The following is a 21,622-nucleotide window of genomic DNA, read 5'->3' as shown; positions in this document are numbered from 1 at the left end:
TTGACTTTTCCTCATCCATACTATTTTGGTCTTAGAATATACTTTTTTTTTTTTTTTTTAAAGATTTTATTTATTTGACAGAGAGAGAGACAGAGAGAGCAGGAACACAAGCAGGGGGAGTGGGAGAGGGAGAAGCAGGCTTCCCGCCGAGCAGGGAGCCCGATGTGGGACTCGATCCCGGGACCCCGGGATCATGACCTGAGCCGAAGGCAGACGCTTAACGACTGAGCCACCCAGGCGCCCTAGAATATACTTTAACACTGTTTTAAATTTTTTTTTGTACTTTTGAAAGGTTCAGCAACATTCATTTTCCTTTTTGTTTGTCTTTTGAAGCCTAAGAAATGTGACACCAGCCTGAGACCCCAATTTGGGAAGTAAAGTTGGCTTTGAAGGGAACTACACCCTGCAGAACTGGTCAGACTGTGGGCTTCTGGGTCTCTTTTCTAATATGGAAAGGGTGGCCTCCAGTCTGAGATTGCCTGTGGTAAAAAGGAAAGTGCCTGTTGAGTTCAGAGTAGACCTGTACACTGGAGCAACTCCTTATCAGTTAAAGACAAAACACCCCTCGTGGTATTTGAAAGCCAAAGGCCAGAGACGCAGGATTCTTTCTGCACAAATGTAAACAAAATTATACGTTAAGAGAAAATTCAGTTAGGGGAAAAACAAAATTGTCTGAACTAATTCATCTTAAATCCTATCGGCACAAAAGATTCTGTTTGACTAATTCATCATGGGCCAAAACTAAAATCAAGCAAAGAAAATCCTACGTACCATGAAGAGAGTATTTCTTTCTCCATCCATTTGGATTATAGGGCAAGGTCAGTGCCTTGACTGTAGGGGTCCCTGGAAGTGGGCCCTCCAAATAGGTCATTGTGCTGCCTGCTGCTGGTCCTGTCCCACCACTCATGATAGTAAAGCTATGCACACACAAGTCATGTGACAGTTTGGTGAAGGATCAGCAGGTGTTGAGCACAAAGAGGATACAGTTTGGGATGTGGGTCAGGACGGTGATCTTCAGACATCTGTGGGGCAGCTTTGCAGAGGAGAGGGGGATCAAAAAGTTTACACAAGCAGAAGTTATAAATGGAAAAGTGTTGCTGTCTATCAGTGCTGTAGAATGCTTTGCAGAGTACTGTGTCCTCTTTTTTAGGGCATCAAACAGAGTTCTGAGTGTCCATTGGTGGGAGATGTTAGAGATTGCCTGAGAGGGGCCCAAAAAGGCGTGGTGATGTTGTTGATGATGGCCGAGAGCTAAAACAAACTGATTTGTCCGCCCTACGCCAAGCCTTTTCAAAGTGCTCTTACCAAAAAAAAAAAACGGTGCTTTTACATATGAATGCAACCCTCCTACAACGTGTAGGTACTGTTATCATCCCATGTAGGGGTGAGGAACATGGGACCCAAAGTCACATAGCAGTAAGTGGTGGAGCTGGAGTACAACCCTGGCAGCCTGGCTCTGAGCATCTCCAACTCTAGCAGACTTTGCTTCTGATGACTTTACCTCCTGGGGGAGCAAGTAAAATCAAGACACTTTGGAGGGAGGGACTCAGTGTTCTGTTTTAAAGAAGAGAGTCCCATTAGTTGTCAGGGTGGAGGGCATTCTTGGTAGACTAGAAGTAATAGCATCTGCACATTCCCACTCACGCTGAGTGAAGGGGGCATCAGGCTGAAGATGGAGGGAACAGTTTTTATCTGGGCTGCTGTTGGAGCAGGTGCGAGAAAAAAAGACTAAGGCTGATAGGGGGTGATGTGTGAGTGAAAGCTGTACGAGGCTCAGAAGGACAGACGAGGTGTGTGGCTTTGCATCTGGTGGCATTACAGGAGGAATGCTGGCCTCCTTGTTTGTGACGGAGGTGCCCTTCAGTCCAGGTACGGGGCATGTAATCATTGGGTTTTGCCAATGCTTCTCTCCCCCTTTTCTGCCACATCTAATCAGTCACCAAGTTCAGCCAAGTCTGCTTTCATCTTTTTCGGATCCCATCCCTTCTTCCTTAGTCCCACAGTTGTCACCCTCGCTGCTCTCCCTAATTCTTTATGAGGCTTGCATACCTTTGACTCCAGAACCTGACAAATGCATTATAAGAAAGAGAAATTGCAGATCAATTTTTGCAGAAGATGTATGTAAAAAAAAAAATCATGATAAGATATCAACAAATAGAACCCAGCTGTATATAAAAAGAATAATACAACAAAGTAGGGTTTATTCCTGGTATACAGGGTTGGTTTAATATTTTAAAAAAGCAGTCTTTGTAATTCATTGCTAATAGAAAAAGGGGAAAATCATAGGATTATCTTTTTATGTGAAAAAAAAAACATTTGATGGAATTTGACATTCATTTATGATAAAAAAACTCTTGGCAAATAAGGCAACTTTGATAAAGCATATCCACACAAAACTATGGCAATTCTCATGCATTTCCCTGATATCTGGAAAAAATAAAGGAATACTTAAATTCATCACTTCAATTTAATATCCTTTTGGGTTCATAGCCAGGGTAATAAGGCAAGAAAGGCATGAGAATTTGAAAGCAATACGCACAACCGTCATTACTTACGGATGATATGATTGTCTACATAGGAAGTCTAAAAGAATCTATGTAGGAAGTATTACAGTCAATAAATTTGGAAAAGTTGCTATATACAAGGTAGCCTTTTTAAAAAATTATACCATCAACAGATAGAAAATGAAGTTTAGAAATTGATAAATGTAACGTAGCATCAAAATTATACCAGAAATAAATTTAACAATAGGTATGTAGGATCTCTTCTGAAAAATTACCACACTACTAGGAAATATTAAAGAAGGTTGGAATAAGATTAGATCTAAATAGAGACTGTACCAGACTATGGTTTGAAAGACTCAATATGTAGATGTCAGTTCTGCAAATTTGTATATAAATTTAGTGTAATCCCAAACAGTAGTCCAGCAAGGTTTTTATGGAAATTGATAGGCTGATTCAAAATTCTCATAGAAATGCAAAGGGCTAAGGACTTAACACTACACAATGTCAAGATCTGTCATAAAGCTATAGTAAGTAAGATAGCAAGGTAGTCACACACACAAAAATTCACCTTTGGTAAGAAAAAGTCCCAAAACCCACAGATATTTACCTGATTTATGATAATGATGATACTGATGTAGGGAAAAGAATGACCTTTTTACTAAATGATTCTGGACCAGTTTATATCCATATCGAGGAACAATATGTCTAGCACCTCACGTGATGTACAAAAATCAATTCTGGGTGAATTGCAAATAGAAACATGAAAGGTAATAAGCTTTTAGAGGGATACACAGAGAATACCTTTAAGACCTTGGTGTAGGCAAAAAATTTTAAAACGGATGCAAAGGGCACTAACTATCAAAGAAAAAAGATGAATAGGACTTCATTAAGATTAAGGACTTTTCTTTATTAAAAGACACCGTGAAGTGAATCCAAAGGCAACCCACAGAGAGGGAAAGATTCTTGCAACACATTAAGTATGACAAAGGACTTGTACCCAAATTATATAAAGAACTCCTACAAATCAAAAAGAAAAATACGACCTGGGTTTTGAATAATGGGCAAAGTACTTATACTTCAAAAAGAGGATATCTAAATGGAATACAACCTAAAGTATGACAAAAGTGCCCAGCTTCACTAGTCATCAGGGAAAGCAAACTAAAACCACAGTGAAACATTAATACAAACAGATTAGATGGACTAAAATGAAATAGACAAAAAAATGCCAAATCTTGGCAAGGATGTAGGATAGCCAGGATGCTCATATATTACTTACAGGAATGTACATTTTAAAACACTGTTTACTAGTCTCTAATAAAGATGAACCCAAGCATAAATGACCCAGAAATGCCATTCCTAGATACGTACTGCATAATAATATATACATATATTTAATGAAAGGCATATACTACAATGCTTATAATGGCCCTATTCAAAATAACCCCAAACTGAAAAGTGCCTGGTTATCATCAACAGTAGAATGGGTAACTAAATTGTGGTCTGTTCATACAAGGGAGTATTATATAACAATGAGAATGAATCCTCTTCCGTGGCATATAACAACGTCAATGAATCTCCCAAATGTTATGTTGAACAAAAAAAGCTGGACATCATTGTTCCTTCTAGACAGAAGAAAAACCGGCCAGGCTAATCTCTGCTCTTTGAAGTGAGGCAGGGAAGGGAAGAAATTGGAAGGGAGCATTAAGGGACTACTGGTTATAAGGATGTGTTCATTTTGTGAGATATCTGTGATTTGTGTACTATTCTGAATGTACTTCATACTTCAGTAGAAAGAGAAAACATGAGTGAAGGACAGTGGGGACAAAAGAGTTAAAGATCTTGGCAAAATGATGCCTGAGGTGGGGAAAGGTGGATTGGTGAGGACTGAAGGCAAGAAGGAGATGGCCACATTGAGAAGGTAGAGGATAGAGCAGTTGAGCTCCAGTGGGAGGAGAGGAATGAGAGATGGGGCTGAGTGAGGGTTTGTGGTCGGGGGTGGGGTAGGAAGTTTGGATGTAAGTTTTCCAAGGTGGACTGGTTCTGTCTGATGGTGAGGTCCAGAGTGTGAGGGGCCGAAGTGAAAAAAGATAAAGGTCACTGGAGTTTAAGAACACAAAGGAAGGAGAAGACCACAGGGCCTGGGGTAGGTGTTCCGTGTGGAGCGTGACATGAGTCAGGTGTTGACAAGGGCTCAGAGCCCAGAGGAGGGTAATGATTCGGTTATCAAAGTCTGTACTCATGTAGCTCCAAGGACAAAACCCAAGTTAAACTGTCTTAAGTGCAAGTGAGAATTTATTATCTTCCATTGGTGAAAGACTAGGGTAGAGTTTTAAAAGTACTGGATCCAGGTGTTAAAATTGTCATGGGATGGCTACCTGCACCCCCCCCCCCAACTCTGCTTTTCTTGGATTGGCCTTTAGTGACAGGCAGCCTTCCTCCACTCGTAGCTCCACAATTCGGGTGCCCTTATGGTTACTCATCCCGGAAGGCACCCGGAGAAGTCCCAGGGGTGACACTGCTGACTCCACTCAGGACCATGTGTCCACACTTGAAGTGGGAGCGGATCAGCCCCCTGCACCACCACGTTCCCTGGGGGCAAGGGAGTAGAAGGTAAAAACCGTGTCCCCCATGGAGGTAAGTGCCAGATTGGCCTGACCCCCAGTGGTCTCTAAGCCAGAGGGGTGCAGGGAAGTGAGGACTCGGTGCTCTCGGCAGGAGCGGGATGTCGCCAAGAGCACTCACGGCGTGACTCTGTGTGGAGGAGGCAGAGCGCGGCAGAGCACCTGCCCGCAGCCAGAAGCTGCTCTGAACCGCGTGGTGCGGGAGGGGTGCAGGGCAGGGGCATCCGGCCCACCTGACAGAGAACTTGGCCTGTGCCGGGGTGTATCTCTACCCACGTTTAAATGTCCTCATCTCAGAACTGTCTCCTCTCGCCTAACGGACCGAGTGTGTTCTTTCCTTTTCAGCCAGCTGGAGTGTTGTGTTTTGTTTTGTTTTTTTGCTTCATCTTCCTGTTTGTCATGCTTATCTCGCTTTTCCATCTCGTGTCTGCGCATTTCTCTTTTCCTCACCTTGTCTCAGGGAAGAGGAGAAGGAGGAAGAGGAACGGCCAGTCACGGAGCCTGATTCAGAGGAAGAGAGAGAGCACGATGCCCCCTGTCAGGGCAAGGACAGGTACCGAGCCTGGGCCCTCCCAGGCTCCCACTAACAGCCGAGGTTACTTCCTAACAGATCGTTTGCAGCCACCTTCCAAAGATCTCCCTTCCTCACTGGCTCCCACTGGCAGTCTTTACCCTGAACACAGAGCCACAGAGTGACTAGTTTTGTAGAAACAGCTGAGCACGTGTTCATTAGAGAACCGCACTGTCCCTTCCTGACCTTGCTTTACGGAAAAAAATCGCGTAACTGGTTTTCTCCCTGCTGTTCCCTCCCTCATTAGTGCTTTGGCTTAGGTTGACACTGACTAGAAAGATGTTCATGCCTGCTCGGAAAATGTTAGTAACCCTTTCAGCATGGTAGGAAGGATAATTCCATGTGTCCCCTTCTTCCTACTAATTTTACCAATGTAACAGTTGCTAAAGTGTGTGGGTAACAACTATGTTAATGATGCAGGTTGGTTTTTTATCCAAATGGACGGGAGTACTTTTCACCCCATGCAGCCCAGAAAATTTTCCCATTGTCTGTTTTCACCCTGAGCATAAGTACCATGATTCTACAGCCTTTTGAAGGAGTTTACTGTCCTCTGCTAATACCTTTCAAGTATGCGTTCTTTCTATCTTCAGGCAGTGTTAATAGATACAGACACCTTGCAGATATTTTTTTAATTTTGTAGGTATTTTCCCAAAATGATGTGTTTATAAAAGATAAAAGTTGATCACCAGTAATTTCATCTTCTAACACTACACTGCAAATTGAATATTTTTACTGTTTTTCCACAAATAAGCAAAATCAAAGAGATCTTGGGTAAATTAGGATGAAACCTCTTTCTTACAAACTTCAAAATCAATGGGATTCCTTGCTGCTTGGCCTCTTTCTCCAGGCCACCAGTACACAAAAAAGGGGTCCGTTTGACGTGCTGAGACACCCGTCATTCCCAGGGGGCATGGAATCCTCTCTGATCCGACAAACTAGTGATTGTTTCCCTGCTTTGGAAATGTCTCGGAAGAAGCCAGCAGGGTGGGGGTGTGGAGAGAGGAAAAGAATGACCTGGTCACAAAAAGTGAGCCACCCATGTCAGAATGAGCGGGGAGAAAGATTGTCATTAGCCACAGCCCCTCACCTATGGGGAGCTGCCATGCCTGTGGGTAATGATACCCAGGGGTGCTCTGGGGAGGGAGGAAGTTTGGTGGATAGTCCCACCTTAGGTTGAAAATCAGCCACCGGAGATCCTGTAGACCCTCCATGAATACACTGGTTTGGCTCCATATGTGCTTACATGTGCGTGGTCTGTCCCACCCACACAAACCCATCGCCCTCGGCTACTCTCATGGTACAGCACCTCGGACCAGAAGGAAGAATCTGGCTAGAAAGGGCAGCCTTCAAAGCATCCCTCTTGATGTTGTGCTGTCTTTACATAGGGTTGTTATTTCCACGGGTAGATGGTGGGTTATTGTTCTGTAAGGTCTTTTTTCTATATGATCCGATGCTGGAGGCATCCTTGATCAAAATACAGTTAGGCTTTCAGGTTTTAGGAAATAAAGTGGTGCATATTTAACACCGGGGTATATTTAACTGCCATCCGCTCATCCAGCCAGGGGAACTGCTATGTCCCTGCCCCTCTATACAGAGGGAGCTCCGAATTTGAGGTAGAAAAGAAAACAGATCACGTCCCATTCCCGAATGGGCATGGCTGGGAGTCAAGTTCTCCGGGAGAAGGACCATGGTTTTGAAAAATGCAGAGTTTAACAGAGATTCTGTGGTTATAAGAGTGTACATCCAAAGATCTCAGTGGTCCAAATCCAGTCCTGTGAAAATGGAAAAGTTTTACAACTGTGGCAGAATTGGGCTGCCTGAAGGAGTCCAGATGTCTAGGGCTTAGTCGTAGAGGTGCGTGGTGGAGAAAGTGTGAAGTGGGCCAGATCTGACTTGAGTGTGCCAGTCCCTCTTTTCTGGCTGTTTGCATTCCTTGCTGGCATTCCCTCTCCTTTGTCCTTTCCATCCCTGCTTTTGAGGAAGCACCTGAAAGCAGGGACCTAAAGGATGAGGCTTGGGGAATACTTGTTCCTCCAGGCTGGGCTTTTTAGGAGGAGGACAGAACCTCGATTTGACCAAGAGAAAGGAATGAAGTTCAAATCGTGGAAATTCAGGTGTCAGTACAATCAGTGGGGAGAAACTGGGGAGACTGGGGAGCTGTTGAGCAAGAGCCTTAGGGGCTCCATTAAATCCCCACACAAAAGCCTCTGAAGGCCCAGAGGCCAGACTGGTTTGCAGGGATGTGTCCTTGCGTTCGTTTGGCAAATCTTGCCTCCCAGATTGACAAGCCCAGGCGCCGGGATTGTTGGGCGAACGAAAGCTTCTGGTGGTGGGCTTCCATGCTGCAGTTCAAGAAACAGCTGATTCTGGAGTTAAGTGACCCTAACAGTAGTGGGGTTTCTGTGCCTTGTTTGCTTTCCTAACCTTTGCTTCCCTTTCCTTCTCCCGCTTCCCTTCCTCCCTGCTGGGTCAGCAGAGAGGCCAGACCTGCCTCGGAGCAGAGTCCCGCTGGCAAGGATGCTGCTCCCGAGAGCTCAGCCCTCTCCAGTGCCACCTCGCAGGGAAAGCAGCTTCCGGCCAGCACTGCGGTGGGGAGTCCCTTGCACAGCGGGTCCTCCGGGGCTGCCCTCCTGTCACCGCCCCTGACCCCTGCCTCGGCCTCCCGGCCCTCCTCCACTGCACCTGGCCCCCCGAAGACATCACCGACCATAGAGAAGCTGCCCTATGTGCCCCACAGCCCTTTCCACCTCTTCTCCTATGACTTCGAGGATTCGCCCTTGTCCGCCAAGGAAAAGGAGGCCGAGTCCCCGAAGGAAAGCAGGTAGATCTAGCCTCCTGGGGGCCTGTGTGAGCTTCATCCAGGGAAGGAGAGACAGCATGTTGACCGTACCTTCTGGCTTGCCTGTGTGTTCGTGTGGATTCCAGTCCAAGCTGAGGGCAGTTGTGACATAAACTAACTCCCTAACCACTAACTAACTACCAGTGTTTAGGCAAGAGGCAGAAGAAAAGAGTCATCCGTTTGAATCAAAGAGCTCTTCTGCTATAATACAATTAAAAAATGGATTTTTAAGTGTAAGGTTTTTAAAAATATGCATGGTCTGACAAAATCTATACATTTTGCACCTACCTGTGTGGGTCTTGTTTGACCTGCAGAATGTAGTGAAGTGTTCTGCCCTCTTTCTGTGCAGTGTTTTGAGTGGGATTTTCCTTCCTTTAACAGTCCCTCTGATTCTCTCCATTTGGGCACGTATTCTGCCTCTGAACCTTACAACTTCCGGTCTTTCTCTTCTAATAGGTGGGTGTCTTTATTTTCTCTACCTTTTCTATTGCTTCCTGTTTCTATTCTAATGTGTGCATTTTTCTTTCAAAGATTGCTCATGAGATGGCAAGCAATTGCAGTTTGAATCCCTTCACAGGCATTGATGCAATTACGTGACTTAAGTATGAGCGCTGCGATAATTCTTGCAAAACTTGGAGAGAGGAGCAGAGGGAGGGGGGTGTGCAAATCAGAACTGCGCAAGGAAGTTTTAGCAGGTGCTCATCGCCTGCCTGTGTGCCTGCCCTTCACTGTTGTCTGGCTTAGGAGTTCTCTGCAGGGTGGGGAAACGGGGACAGAGGGTTTAAATATTTTGAAAAACCAATTGTCCCAAATCAGTGATTGATAATACCGATGGCTTCTCCTATCTTAGAGTAATAATCATTGATAACATTTATCTATTGATTATGAGCTGGGCCCTATACCTCCCATGAAATTAGCATCTTAAAGTATTACTTAATGCTAAGAGGTAGGTTCTGTTACTAGCCCTTATTTAGAAGGAGGAAACTAAGGCACAGAGAGCCAGGGAAATGGGGAGTGGTTTCTACCCCAAGCATCCTGCTCCAGGTTCTGATCCTAACTTGTAGGTTGTACAGGCCTCTCTTTTAGGCAGTCTGTTTCTCTCCTTCCTGGGGTCATACACAGCAACTCCAAATACCTGAACCCTGGCTGCTCCCCGCCAGGGGTTCTTCGGGCAAGTCCTTGTCAACAAAATGTTTCTGCCAGAGCCTGTATTTGGGGGACCCTCGGCCTGGGTGCCCAGCAAGAAGTTATACCTTGTTTTGAATGAAGGCGTATGGGACCCAGACCTGAAGAACCGCTCTTTCACACCACAAATAGGACCAGTTGCAATGGGTGTCGGATGCTTCATCTAATAAATAGGAGAATTAATCTAGAACTGTGACCATCAACCTTTCTGCTTACATATGACCTAAGAATATTTTGACACTTCCCTCAAAGTTTTTTTTTATTAAAGATTTATTTATTTAAAGACAGAGACAGAGACAGACAGAGTGTGTGCGCACATGGTGGGGGGAGGAGCAGAGGGAGAGAATCTTAAGCAGACTCCTCCCTGAGTGTGGAGCCCTACCCGGGGCTCGATCCCATGACCCATGAGATCATGACCTGAGCCAAAACCAAGAGTCAGAGGCTTAACCAACTGGGCCACCCAGGCGCCCCATACTTCCCTCAGTTTTAAATAGCCTGTCTCAAGTTTTTTGTTAGGAGTTTAAACAGTTGTAAAAGATGTAATTTGTCTATTGTATATGTGCTTTAAATTCCTTTTTGTCAAAACCTTGGGGTTTCAGATTTAAATGATTAAATTCTGGGAAACACCTGCGTATGCCTGATTGACAAAGCCTGTTCTCAGACGAACGCGACTGAGTTTCTGTCAGAAAGTCTGACTTCATGTTTCAGTTCAAATACGCGCATATCCCTGTGACAACCATCTCACTTCTAGAATTGAGAAGCAAAACTGGACAGACTGTGAGGTATTTGGACTAACTGCTCAGCTATTTCAAAAAACCAACAGAGGGAAAAACGAATTATGCTTGTTTTATTATCATAATGACATTTAAACACAATTCCCAGGTAGGTGGGCAGGTAGATAGAGGGAATGCGTGAGGCCTCGCTCTGAGTTTACTCCTGGATAAAGTGGTGCCTTCTCCTTACTCAGTATTTCTTAAGGGATTCCCTCAAGAATGAGGCTTGTGCACACTGTTCCTTTGCCTGGCACCCTGGAGGTTTTGCTGCTCGAAGCACTGCCCCACGCTCATTGGGCCTGGGTGAGGGTATTGCTTTTTTTCCCTAAAAGTGGAAGGCCATCCTGGAAGGGGAGGCAGGAGAGGAGAACTTGGAGACCTTAGGAGTGGCCGCAGGCAGACCCATTTTAAGAAGAGAGCAGATGTGGAACTCATTTCCTCTTGTTTCTAGGTTGGCTTGGTTTGCCTGCGGGAGTGTGTGGACTCCACTTTGAGCACCTTCAAACTGCAGGTTCTCTAGGAGTCTCTCGTAGGTCTCAAACTGTGGGCTTGCTGGATCTCTCGCATGATTTTTATGGAGCGCCTCCAACACGGCTCTTAGGCCCTCCAAGAACAGTATCTATGTGCAAGTTAAGAGCTGTACATTTGCCTGGAATAAAAATAACTTGGCAACCTCATCTTCCCCAGCAGGGTGGTGGTAGCCCATGAGGGTGACTCTGGACTTTCTGCTGATGGTCTCACGGCCTCTGATGGGGCTTTCCTGGGCCCAGGTCCTTCCCACTTGGTTGTCGCCACTGCTTATAGTCCTGGGGGATGGGAGTAATAGAAACACATAAATTGCTGGAATGAATATACACATAAATTAAGAGAAACTGCTTCGTGCTTGTGCATGAAGATTGCCCTACATTTAACTGAGAAATTTTTACCATTTTTTATCTTTTGTCTGACAGGAATTTGAATGCTGTATAAATATTGTTTGTACCTATTAATTTTCTGATGTTCCCTCACTGTGGTTTTCATGGAGTCTGTACAGCTCAGTGGTTGACTGCCATTGAGCTGGTTCTAGTAGATGCCAACCAGTTAGTCCATGTAAAGCACCAAGGGAAAAAGGTACGGTGAATTGAGTGAGTCGTAGGATACAGTTCTTTGGGCTGAAATTGAGAAGCAAAACTGAATGGACTGTGAGGTCTTCGAATTAATTGCTCGGCCATTAGAAAAACCAAAGCAGGGGGGAATATGCATTATGCTTGTTTTTATTTCCATCGGGTCATTTAAACTCAATTTTAGTAAAGTAATCCTGTTATTAAAACATTCTCCAAGATGTCCACTTTTGGTGGGAAGGGGATTGTTTTAGATGCTTATGTGGAGTAACAAGCTGAGTGTCCAGGCGGCTGGGGGCGCACGGCTGAAGCCTGAGCACAGGGGCCTCAGAGCTCCTGACAGCATCCTCCTTCCCTGCCCACGTCACGGTGCTCTCTGCCTGCTTCTCTCCCTCTTCTCTGCTCCTAAGCTTTTTTCTCCTTTCTCTGCTGCCTCCTTTCTTTGTATGTTCTTTTCATCCTTTGCTTTTCTGCCCTCTCCATGCCCTGTGGTTTGGGAGCATTCTCAAAAAGTCAAACTAACCCTCACATGGAGAAGCAGTTAACCTGCTAGACACAGAGCATATTGGGTTGTTAAAGAGAAAAGAAAAGGAATGCCCAGAAACCAAGTCCCATGAAGGTGATGTGTTAACTGAGGAGGACGGTAGAGTAAGATTGTGTGATCTGGGTCTTCATCTGCCTGGTGGCATGCCTGAGTACTAAGCACAGGCCTGACATGTGATACCAAATACCCAAGAAGAACAACAGCTAAGCAGACCAGACTTGGCAGCACAGGATAGATTTGGGGTAATATAAATATTTTATTTACCATTATAATAATGTAATTTATTAAGTCAGATGGAAAATATATGTCTATATTCCACTTTTTAAAATAGATGGCCCGTTTTTAATTTTTTTCTATACATAGCTTTTGATCTTTGAGAATATTTTTATACAGTTGTAATCTAAGTTGGTATGAATATTATATTCCGATGTTTTACTTCAGCCTGTATATAAACATGTTCCCTACTATCATGTACAGAATTGGCAATCATTTTTAATGGTTGCCTGATATTCCATTGATAGATAATAGGTCACACTTTTTAGCCATTCTTGCGTCGTTACCTACTTGGGTAATTTCCAGCTTTTCCACCATGATCTTAATAATGCTCCAGTGAGTATCACCATGCATGACATTTTCAGTATGTAAATAACCATAAGGTTATGTTAGCTTCCCAAAAGTAGGCTTGCTTCTGTGAAAAGATATTCACGTTTGATGTTAACTTGCTTCCCAGAATGATTCATGCTGATTTCTGTTGATGGGAGCTTGGACTGGATTCACTGTGTGCAGGAAGGTCCTTGCGCCCTTATATCATAGTAACCCATGGGATCCCACTCACCCAAATACAGTGTCCCCAACCAGTTTAGGGAAAGGAGTCGGCCCTGCCTTGTGGCTGAGTTGGTTGAGAGGCAGAGCTCATTGAATCTCATTGTTTGTAACTAATCATGAGTGTCTGCTCCCCAACTCCCCTTCCCCCGCCACAAGGGCTTCAGGGGATGCTTTGTTTTCTGGATAAACACTGAGTGATACTAGCTAAATGCAAACTGCTAAAGGACAGCTTTTCGGAAAAACAGAAAGAAAACTCTAGAACTTTACAAATCCTGAAACTTGTGACAGATGACTGGGAAATGATAAAGGATCATTTAGACCCAGTGGCTGTACTCTTGGTTCCCAAAAGAAATATTGGCTGAAAACGTGAATACATGTACCTCTGGTCAGCAGATCAGTCCAGAAGTTCTGAGGACATTTTGGTCATCGGGCACGTGACAAGATGACATTTAATGAATGGCATTGATTTGGAAATATCTAAAGCAGAATTTTTAATAAGACGTTTGTTCAGCTTATCATTTGGTATTTTCTACAGGTCTTTGATGGATTTAACATTAGTTGTAGCACCATGAGAGGCACGAAGAATCTTCATATTTTCAAATGAAAATAATTTGGATTCTTTGTTAGCAAAGAATTTTAACATACATTTAACAAGGAGATATGAGGGTTTTACTTAAACCCTGTGTCATAAATTCTGCTGCCTAACAGTCTTGGCCTTTGAGAAACCTCTCTAAATGAGAAGTAATCAAAACAAAGCAGTTAGTAAATCTCTTTAAGTTAGGATAATCACTAACGGTATTAGCATTTCCAAGCCTGATTTTCTTGCAAAAATTAAGATAGTTTGCTAAACGTTATTCATTTACTGACTTGTACTCATTTCTCTGTCCTTCCACCCTCTTCCCCACCTTAAACTTCTGCACTGTTTAGATACAACAGCCTTGGCAACACCTCTTACCACTCAAGACCTTCTGGATCTGCTGCGCCCGCCACCCCCACGCCATCTCTCTCACCCCCACAGGAGCCCAGGCTGGAAAGGTAGGTTTTATAAGAAGCATGCTGAGTGCTTCACTGTCCTCCAGGGAAGGAAATCAGTTTAAGAGCGACTAAAGGAAAAGTATAAATAAAAAGCATAATCTGAGGTATTTTCCTTTACATAATGTAGTCCAGACGCAAGAATATCTTCTCTTTGACACTATCTACAAAATAAATATTATATTAGAGGTGATATTTGTTAGTATTGTCTCATCTCCTTACAAACTTTCCATAGAAAGTATAAAAATTTGTTCCCAAATACGTAAATGTGAATGCTTTGATTGACTTGTGAAAAACCAGTCTAGATTTTGTGTAAGGTCTGCATTTTGTCCTGTATACATCAGTTTTTACCTTTGAATGATTAATTCCATATAAATCAGGGGGTAGCGGGCCCATTAAGGTCAATACCTTAATGTAATTAATCCAGGACCTACCAGAAGAGAAAAGAATTGCATGGGTCCATGGAAAGAATGTAACTTGGCAAGAGTATTAGACCACTAGAAATTAACTAATTATTACTTCTGGAAACCAGTGATTGCACAAGGATGTGTTTACAAGGAAAAGGTAAGACCTGTAATTTTAGAACAATTAAAAACAGTTACCCTTATATGGCAAGAGTGCTGAGTTAGAGAAGACTGGCCAGGGTTCCAACATACTCACTGGGAAGTTATTTAATCCCTGAGGGTGAAATACCACTTATGCCAACTCTTACCTTAGAGGGTGGTTTTGATGAGCCAATGAAAAGGTACCCATGAAAGCACTGTGTGAACCCCACCATGTGGGTCCAGTGGGAAGTGACAATATGTCATAAGATAGAACATCCAGCGGCTCATGATCGATCAGAAATCTAGACCGGAGCAATTCAGAGATCATTTGCCTCAAATCACGAATGTAAAACAAACTCAACCTGTATTCCATACTTTGATCATCTAATGCATATTCTGAAGTGTGTTTTGCTGAGCGTGGCTGGTGATTCGAGGTTTGGCTGGGATGGAGAGCAGGCAAGACCTTACAGCCCCAGGAAGAGGGGCTGTCCAATAGGCTTTATCTCACCACCCATCACATTAATCTCCAAGGGGCATATAAGCTCCATGTTCTCAAAATCTCAGGTTCCACAGCCCAGCATGGCCCTGGGCTTAGTTGGGCTTAGTTAGGTCTTGGCAGTAAGATAACAAGTTGATTACCTTGAAGACCCTGTCCTTCACCCTAGGGTACCTCTTCTTGGGATCAGCTGAGATCACTTCTGGTCCCACAGAGGTCACCAATGAAGAGAATCCTTGTCTTAAGGGATGTGAGATTTGGGGGCCAAAGTCAGGAATATTAGAGTCTTACTGATATTACATCTCACATCTTGTACCTGCTGGGTGGACAGCAACTTAGGGACAAGAAGCAGGTGCCATTCATTGCTGTGTGCCCCGTAGTACCTGGGGCCTGGCTTTGGCAGCACTGGCAGTAAACACTAGTTGAAGGATCAGGTGAATTACCCACTTATTGGTTATTACCCACACCCGCAGTGTGGAGGTCCCTGAAGGTGACAAGTTATAAGGATGGGAAGTTTGCAGGTTTCCAAAGCCCTGGGCTTTGTGGGAAATTGCCCCTAGGTCCTAAAGAGGAAGCCCCAGCCTCTGCCTCCTTCTCATCCCCTGGAAGCCCAGTTCCAGGTTTGAGCTGTGGAGCCCTCTGGAAAGACTTCTGCTCTTGTCTCCTTCCCTGCTCCATCTGGCTGAGTGTGTCTTGGGGCCTGGGGTGGGGTGGGGATGAGGATTAAAAGAGGAAGGGTGGGGCTGGATCCCAGGGTGTCTGGGGAGGAGGCTAGTCTTCATCCTGAGACCTCAGGAGCTGTTAGGGTTTTGAAGCAGCTGGTGAGGTGCTCTAACCCATCCATAAATGGAGTCAGTGGGTTGAGGCCATGGGGACAGGGGCTGCCAGAAGCTGCGTCTGAGTCCAAGAGAGTTGACCATGCCCAGGAAGGGCAGTGGCCGTGGGGCTTGAGAGGAGCAATGGGTTTGGGCAGACTTGGAGGAGGGTGGGAGCAGGGGTAGCAGAATGAGTGAGGGTTCAGGCTTGCTTGAACATGAGGGTGTTAGAAACTAGGAACTGAGACAGAAGTTACTGGAAGAAAAGCAAATCGAAGGTGGAGATGTTCAGCCTGGGGCATGCAAGGCATGAGGAGTCTGTATGACACCCAGAGAGACATTGGGGGGCCCCAGGGAGGTGGACTCAGTGGTCCTTGGCTTGAAGAAGGTGCTGGCATGAAATCCCTCCAGGCAGCCTGCTGAGACCTGGTGACTAGAGAAACCAGTAACGGAGGCCTTTCCTCTCCTAAGTGGTCTGTCCTCTCTTACAGCGTTCTCTGCCACAGAAAGTTCTTTACCTGCACCGTCTACTGTCTCCACTAGCAAGTAAAGCTTCACAGGGTTTATTACTTCCTTTACATTTGCATGTTGTTTTTTTTTCTCAACTATCACTGTCTATGGCTTTGCAAAACCATATGATGAATCATTTGAAACATCAGATGTGCTGTTTCATTAAGACCAGCAAGGCCCCAGGCCTGGCTGTGCCACCATGTTTTACTCTTACTTTGCTGGCTTATATCAGTGACTGTAAAAAAAGAAAAATAAGGAGGGCCCCCAACTCCAACTCATATTTGCATACCATCACCCAAATGTACAATGTCAGTTGTATGTATTATAATATATAGCTTAATGCAGCTTAATTTTTTTCTTTTTCATTTTTGACTACTGGATTATTTGGATGTCACTCATAATCTGTTTTCACATTTATGACCATTTCCTGCCCTATTAAGGTATATGATTGTTTTTACTGAGGTATATACTTTAGTAGAATTTGTAAGGTTATTGAAATGTTTTATATACCCATAATTATTGAAACCAAAGCGAAAAACTCAGGAAAAATGTTGAAGTATTATGAACAATAGTTGGATTTTTGCGGTGAGAAACCACATCTTCTGTTAACACACTCCTGACGAATAAACAGCTTGTCAGGGTCCTGTGCAGTACTGGAAAGATCTAGAACTCTATTCCCTTGATTTGGAAATAAGACTCCTTTCCCTGAAGTTCTAGGAGAATCAGGCCAACTAAAACACCCCTTCAGGCAGGTCGGGCCACTTACAAGGGGCCCAAATACCACCAGGCATCATTGTGAGCTTAGAGTTTTCCGTATTTTTCCCAAGCATACTAGTATATTGGACATTAATCAAATTTGGAATGATAAATTGACCTAGAAAGGAAGAACTGAAGAAACAATATACAGAATTAAGTCAAGGCAAGGGTATTAAAATGAATCTATCTCCACATCTCCTATTATAGCTTCATTTATAGGACTCTCTTTCAGAAACAGTGTAACATTAATTTACATGAAATTGGAAGTTGAGTTGTGCCAAAACAAAAGAAAATAAGAAAACCAGAACTATTTGCGAAGGCCCTCAGGGATACAAGATGCAACTGTTTAAGGAAAGCAGACTTTCTAAATGCTTCAATTTTGAAAATGTGCTTTTTGAATGGAAACGTCCTAAATATTTTTAGAAGAAAAAATTGCAAGAATATTTGAACCATTCATGTTGAGTATTCAAATGAGACAAACAAGCAAACAATAATTATGCCACAGCAAATGTGTCTGGGAAGGTGGGAAGGGCAGAGCGCATTCTCTTTCCATTCCTGCAGTGACATCTCCATCTTGTGGGCCTTTTCAGAAATGGCGGCCAGGCGCTTGTTTGGTGTGGTGACTGCAGTTCCTGGGTGATTGTGAGGGGGTTGGAAGTCTAGTGCCTGTGGCTGAAGGTACTTTGAGGCCATCAGTCTTGGCGCTGGGCCTGGGGAGTACGCTGATGATGAGGCCCAGCTTATACCACGAAAGGGGGCATTAGGTGAACACACTGAATGCTCAGTGGGAGCACACTGGAAGAACCCCAGGCCTAGATTTCAGGGGGCCAGGGGGGACTTCTTTGAACACTCATTGAGCTGAAACCTGAAGGATCAGAATGTGCCTTAAGCAATGATTGTGTTCTCTCTTCCAGTTACAACAGTACCATTGGTTACTAGAAATGACAATCACCTGCCTGTTTTATAGATTCCTATCAAGAGCCTTTAGAAAAGTTTGGGAATTGTCTGCCCCGTATAGTTGTCCCAGCAGAGTTTTTCCTAATTCCTGGACAACAGTAAACCCATATATAAGTAACGGCACCTCCACTGAGAGTAATAATGGATAATAAGGGATGAGTAAAGGATGTAACTTAAAATTTTAGTTTTATATGGGCTTTACGTGTACACCACATAGCATTTAAAAGGTGTAAAGGGCTGTTTGGTGAAAGTGAAGCCCTCTCCCCAGAAGCAACTACTCCTGGCAGTTTCTTAGCTCTGCTTCCAGAGATGTGCTCGCTTCAGCAGCACATATGTTATGCTTCCAGAGATATTTGATGTTCACAGAAGCGTAGACATGTTTAATAATCTTTACACAAAGAGTAATACACTATACAAACTGTTCTGCATTCTGCTTTTTCACTTAAAAAATGTACCACAGTACTTAAAATTGTTGCTTTCTTTTTGATGGCTGCATCCTACTTTTTTCTCTTCATATACCCAATTCCATATTGATGGGCCCCAGTGTTTTGCGGTAACCAGTGACACTGCAGTATAATTCGTACCCATGTGTCATGTTGCATATGTGTGCTTATCCATAGGGTAAGTTCCTAGAAATAGATTTGGTAAGTCAGTTGTTGATGCATTTTAAATTTTGTCAAATTGCTCTTCATGAAGATTGTACCCGTTTTGATTGTCAACCATAGTGTGTGACAGAGCTTGTTTGCCCATCCCCCTGCAAAAGGACCATTTGACTTTTCAAGCTTTGCTTACCTGGTAGTGAAGAGTTATAGGTCAGTAAAAATTTAAATTTGTGCTTCTCTTACCATGAATGTGATTGAGTGTGTTTTCATATGTCCACAAGCCTTTAATATTTCCTTTTCTGGGAATGTTTGGTTCATGGTCACTGAGTTCTTACCCAAGTGTAGGGGTTATTTATAGACTGTGATAAGAACAGCAATTATTTTCCTCAATCATTGGTCTTTTTACTTCATTTCTGGTGTTTTTGCCATGCAGAAAAATTTAAATTTTATGAGTTAAATGTATTAATCTTTTTTGTCTTCTGATTTTGTGTTCCCCATGAGGCAAACCTTTTTTCCCATTCTTGCTTCCAGAATTTCGACCTACAATTTTCACATTGAAATATTTTATCTATCTGGAAGTTATTTTGGCACATAGCATGAGGCAGAGATCCACCTTAAATATTTTCACTTGTTTGCATACCATTTATTGAATAATCCATCATTTCCCTACCAATTTGTCGTACACCGACAGGAATACAGATTCAAGCATGGGTCTGTGTTCAAACTGTTCCCTTAGGAGTATCTCCCATCTCCTGCCTTCTCTGAGGCTGTCAGGAGCTCTCCTTCCTCCCAGTTCTTGTCTTTACCATTCAGTCAGTTGTCTTTGGACTAGGACTGTATCATGGGCTACCTTGAAATGGTCCCATTATTTTTGTCATCTGCTATTGTGCAGTTTTTTTTTATGGTAATTGACATATGGAATAGAGAATGAGGGGTATTTGGGGAGCCTGGGACAGAGCAGTGAGGACTAGGAGAATGGGAGCCTGCTGTGTTGAGCAGTGACTTCTCCCAAGTTAAGCTCCCCCTTGTGGCATCTCACTTCCTGTGACCCCCTTCAACACCTGTCTCCACCATTGGTGTGGCAACTTCTTCCTCAGAATGAAGATGTCTGTTTCCATGCATTTCCTGCCTGTTTTCAGGTACTTTAGCTCTTGTATTTACTACCTGCCTGGTAGGCCTTTTGACTGTTGCCCTGAGTGTAACTTGCTGATACCTGTCTTCCTCATCCTGATTTCCTCCTCCCCGTGGGCTTTCTGTTCGGCATGGATCTGCATGCTTGTGTCCTCTTGTTCTGGTCAGCTTTGGCTTTTATCGTTTCTTGCCTTCACTAGTACCTACATGTGCCTTGAGGTTTTACTTGTTTGGTCTCCAAACCACCACCTTCTCCAAATATATGATTCATGTGTTTTTCTGGATCTCAAATACTTGCTGGCTATGTTCCATCACTTGATCTATATGGTACTTTGTTAAAAAATGTGTTAGTGGAGTCAAGAGCCCCACTGTCCATTGGGGCTTTAGTTAAAGGTTTTTTTTTTCTTTAATTTTAAATTTAAATTGGTCAAAGTAGAATTTTTTAAAAGATTTTATTTATTTGTCAGAAAGAGAGAACATAACCAGAGGGAGAAGCAGGCTCCCCGCTGAGCAGGGAGCCTGATGCAGGGCTCCATCCCAGGACTGTGGGATCATGACCTGAGCCCAAGGCAGACACTTAAGCAACCGAGCCACCCAGGCGTCCCATCAAAGTAGATTTAAAAAAAAATAAACCTTGAACATCACTGAGAAAATCCTGAATAGCATATAAAATAAGATAAAAGGCATTGCCTTATTATGTGATCACAATTAATGGCACCCAGTCTATAATTGCCAGTAGGAAATAAAAGGTACCAATGTAGACTGAGTCTCTACCAGTCAAAGAAGTTGTGTTCTCCTTTTACCATGTAGACTCCCTTCTCGCCTGCCGCTAATTCCTGATCCCAGTCTTGTTACACTGAGTTCCTGTAAGGCTCAGTGTGGTCCTGATTAATCGACTGTGTTACACCCAAAGCGCAGGAGGGGAGAAACGCCGGTGCATTGGCTGAGTGAGTTTGCGGTAGGTCTGGCTCCCTGATGGTAGCTTCATGCGGTGACTCCAGGTGTTGGGGCACCATCAGCCCTCTGTCCTGCAGGAGGACTCTGAATCCTAAATAGACTCTAGAGACTCTTTCTCCCTCGTGTGTTTTGGAGCCAACTCCTCACCATTCCTACTACCAGAGATTTAGTTCAAGATCTGTGTCATGCCTGGACTAGCTATTGAGTGATCAATGTCCTTCTGAAATGTAGATCTGAGCAGGTGACTTTTCCTGCTTAGAAACCTCGAATGACTCCCACTGCCTATCAGTGAAGCCCAGCTTGATTAACATCACCAATAGGATCTCTCACATTTGGGTCCTGCATGCACCTCCCAGCTTTATCAGCCATCATGTCCCCCATCCTCACTGTGCTTTAACCCCATGGAGATGCCATGAGCATACCAGGCTCCCCTGAGGCCCCTTCCTTCAAATTTGCTCTGTTCTTTGACTAGCCTCTCCTTTATTTATTCACTTGATTCCTTCTTGGCCTCTAAGAGCCATGTAGATGACATCTGTCCTATAAAACTCCTCTGACTTCCTCAGACAGAATGAATTGTAACGTCTTTGTGGATTCACATACCTCTATTTCAGCTCTCGGCCCTTTGAATCATTATGCGTTTACCCTTTTGTTTCTAAAATGGGGTTCACAAATCTGCAGTGGTCTCTGGTAGTGGACTTGGGTCCCACAAAGCCATGGGATCAAGATGGTTAACTTTTCTAGACTGGCCATTTTATTATAAGATTTGGGGAAAATCATTAAGACAAGCAGGACGATGCTCTATAGGATCCATGTTCACATGACTTCTAAAGAGACCGTTTTTCTTTTTGCAAGGCAAAAA

At 43.8% G+C, this 21,622-nt stretch overlaps 1 protein-coding gene across 7 annotated transcripts in view; it reads left to right on the top strand.

Moving 5' to 3' along the window:
- FHOD3 (formin homology 2 domain containing 3) overlaps positions 1–21,622 on the top strand; it is a 445,553-nt gene that overhangs the window by 322,257 nt on the left and 101,674 nt on the right. For 2 of the 7 annotated variants that reach the window (XM_036095751.2, XM_036095753.2), the window contains exons 11-14: positions 5,586–5,678; positions 8,170–8,517; positions 8,917–8,991; positions 13,890–13,997. In XM_036095751.2, coding sequence (XP_035951644.1) covers positions 5,586–5,678; positions 8,170–8,517; positions 8,917–8,991; positions 13,890–13,997 — 624 coding nt within the window. The remainder of the gene's footprint in view (positions 1–5,585; positions 5,679–8,169; positions 8,518–8,916; positions 8,992–13,889; positions 13,998–21,622) is intronic. The other 5 variants (XM_036095758.2, XM_036095759.2, XM_036095752.2 and 2 more) reach the window with 4 other exon arrangements.

This window comes from Halichoerus grypus, chromosome 13 (genome assembly GCF_964656455.1).
Source record: "Halichoerus grypus chromosome 13, mHalGry1.hap1.1, whole genome shotgun sequence".
In the NCBI taxonomy this organism is placed as follows: Eukaryota; Metazoa; Chordata; class Mammalia; order Carnivora; family Phocidae; genus Halichoerus; species Halichoerus grypus.
The sequence above is the reverse complement of the archived record's forward strand: the minus strand, read 5'-3'. Positions and strand labels throughout refer to the sequence as shown.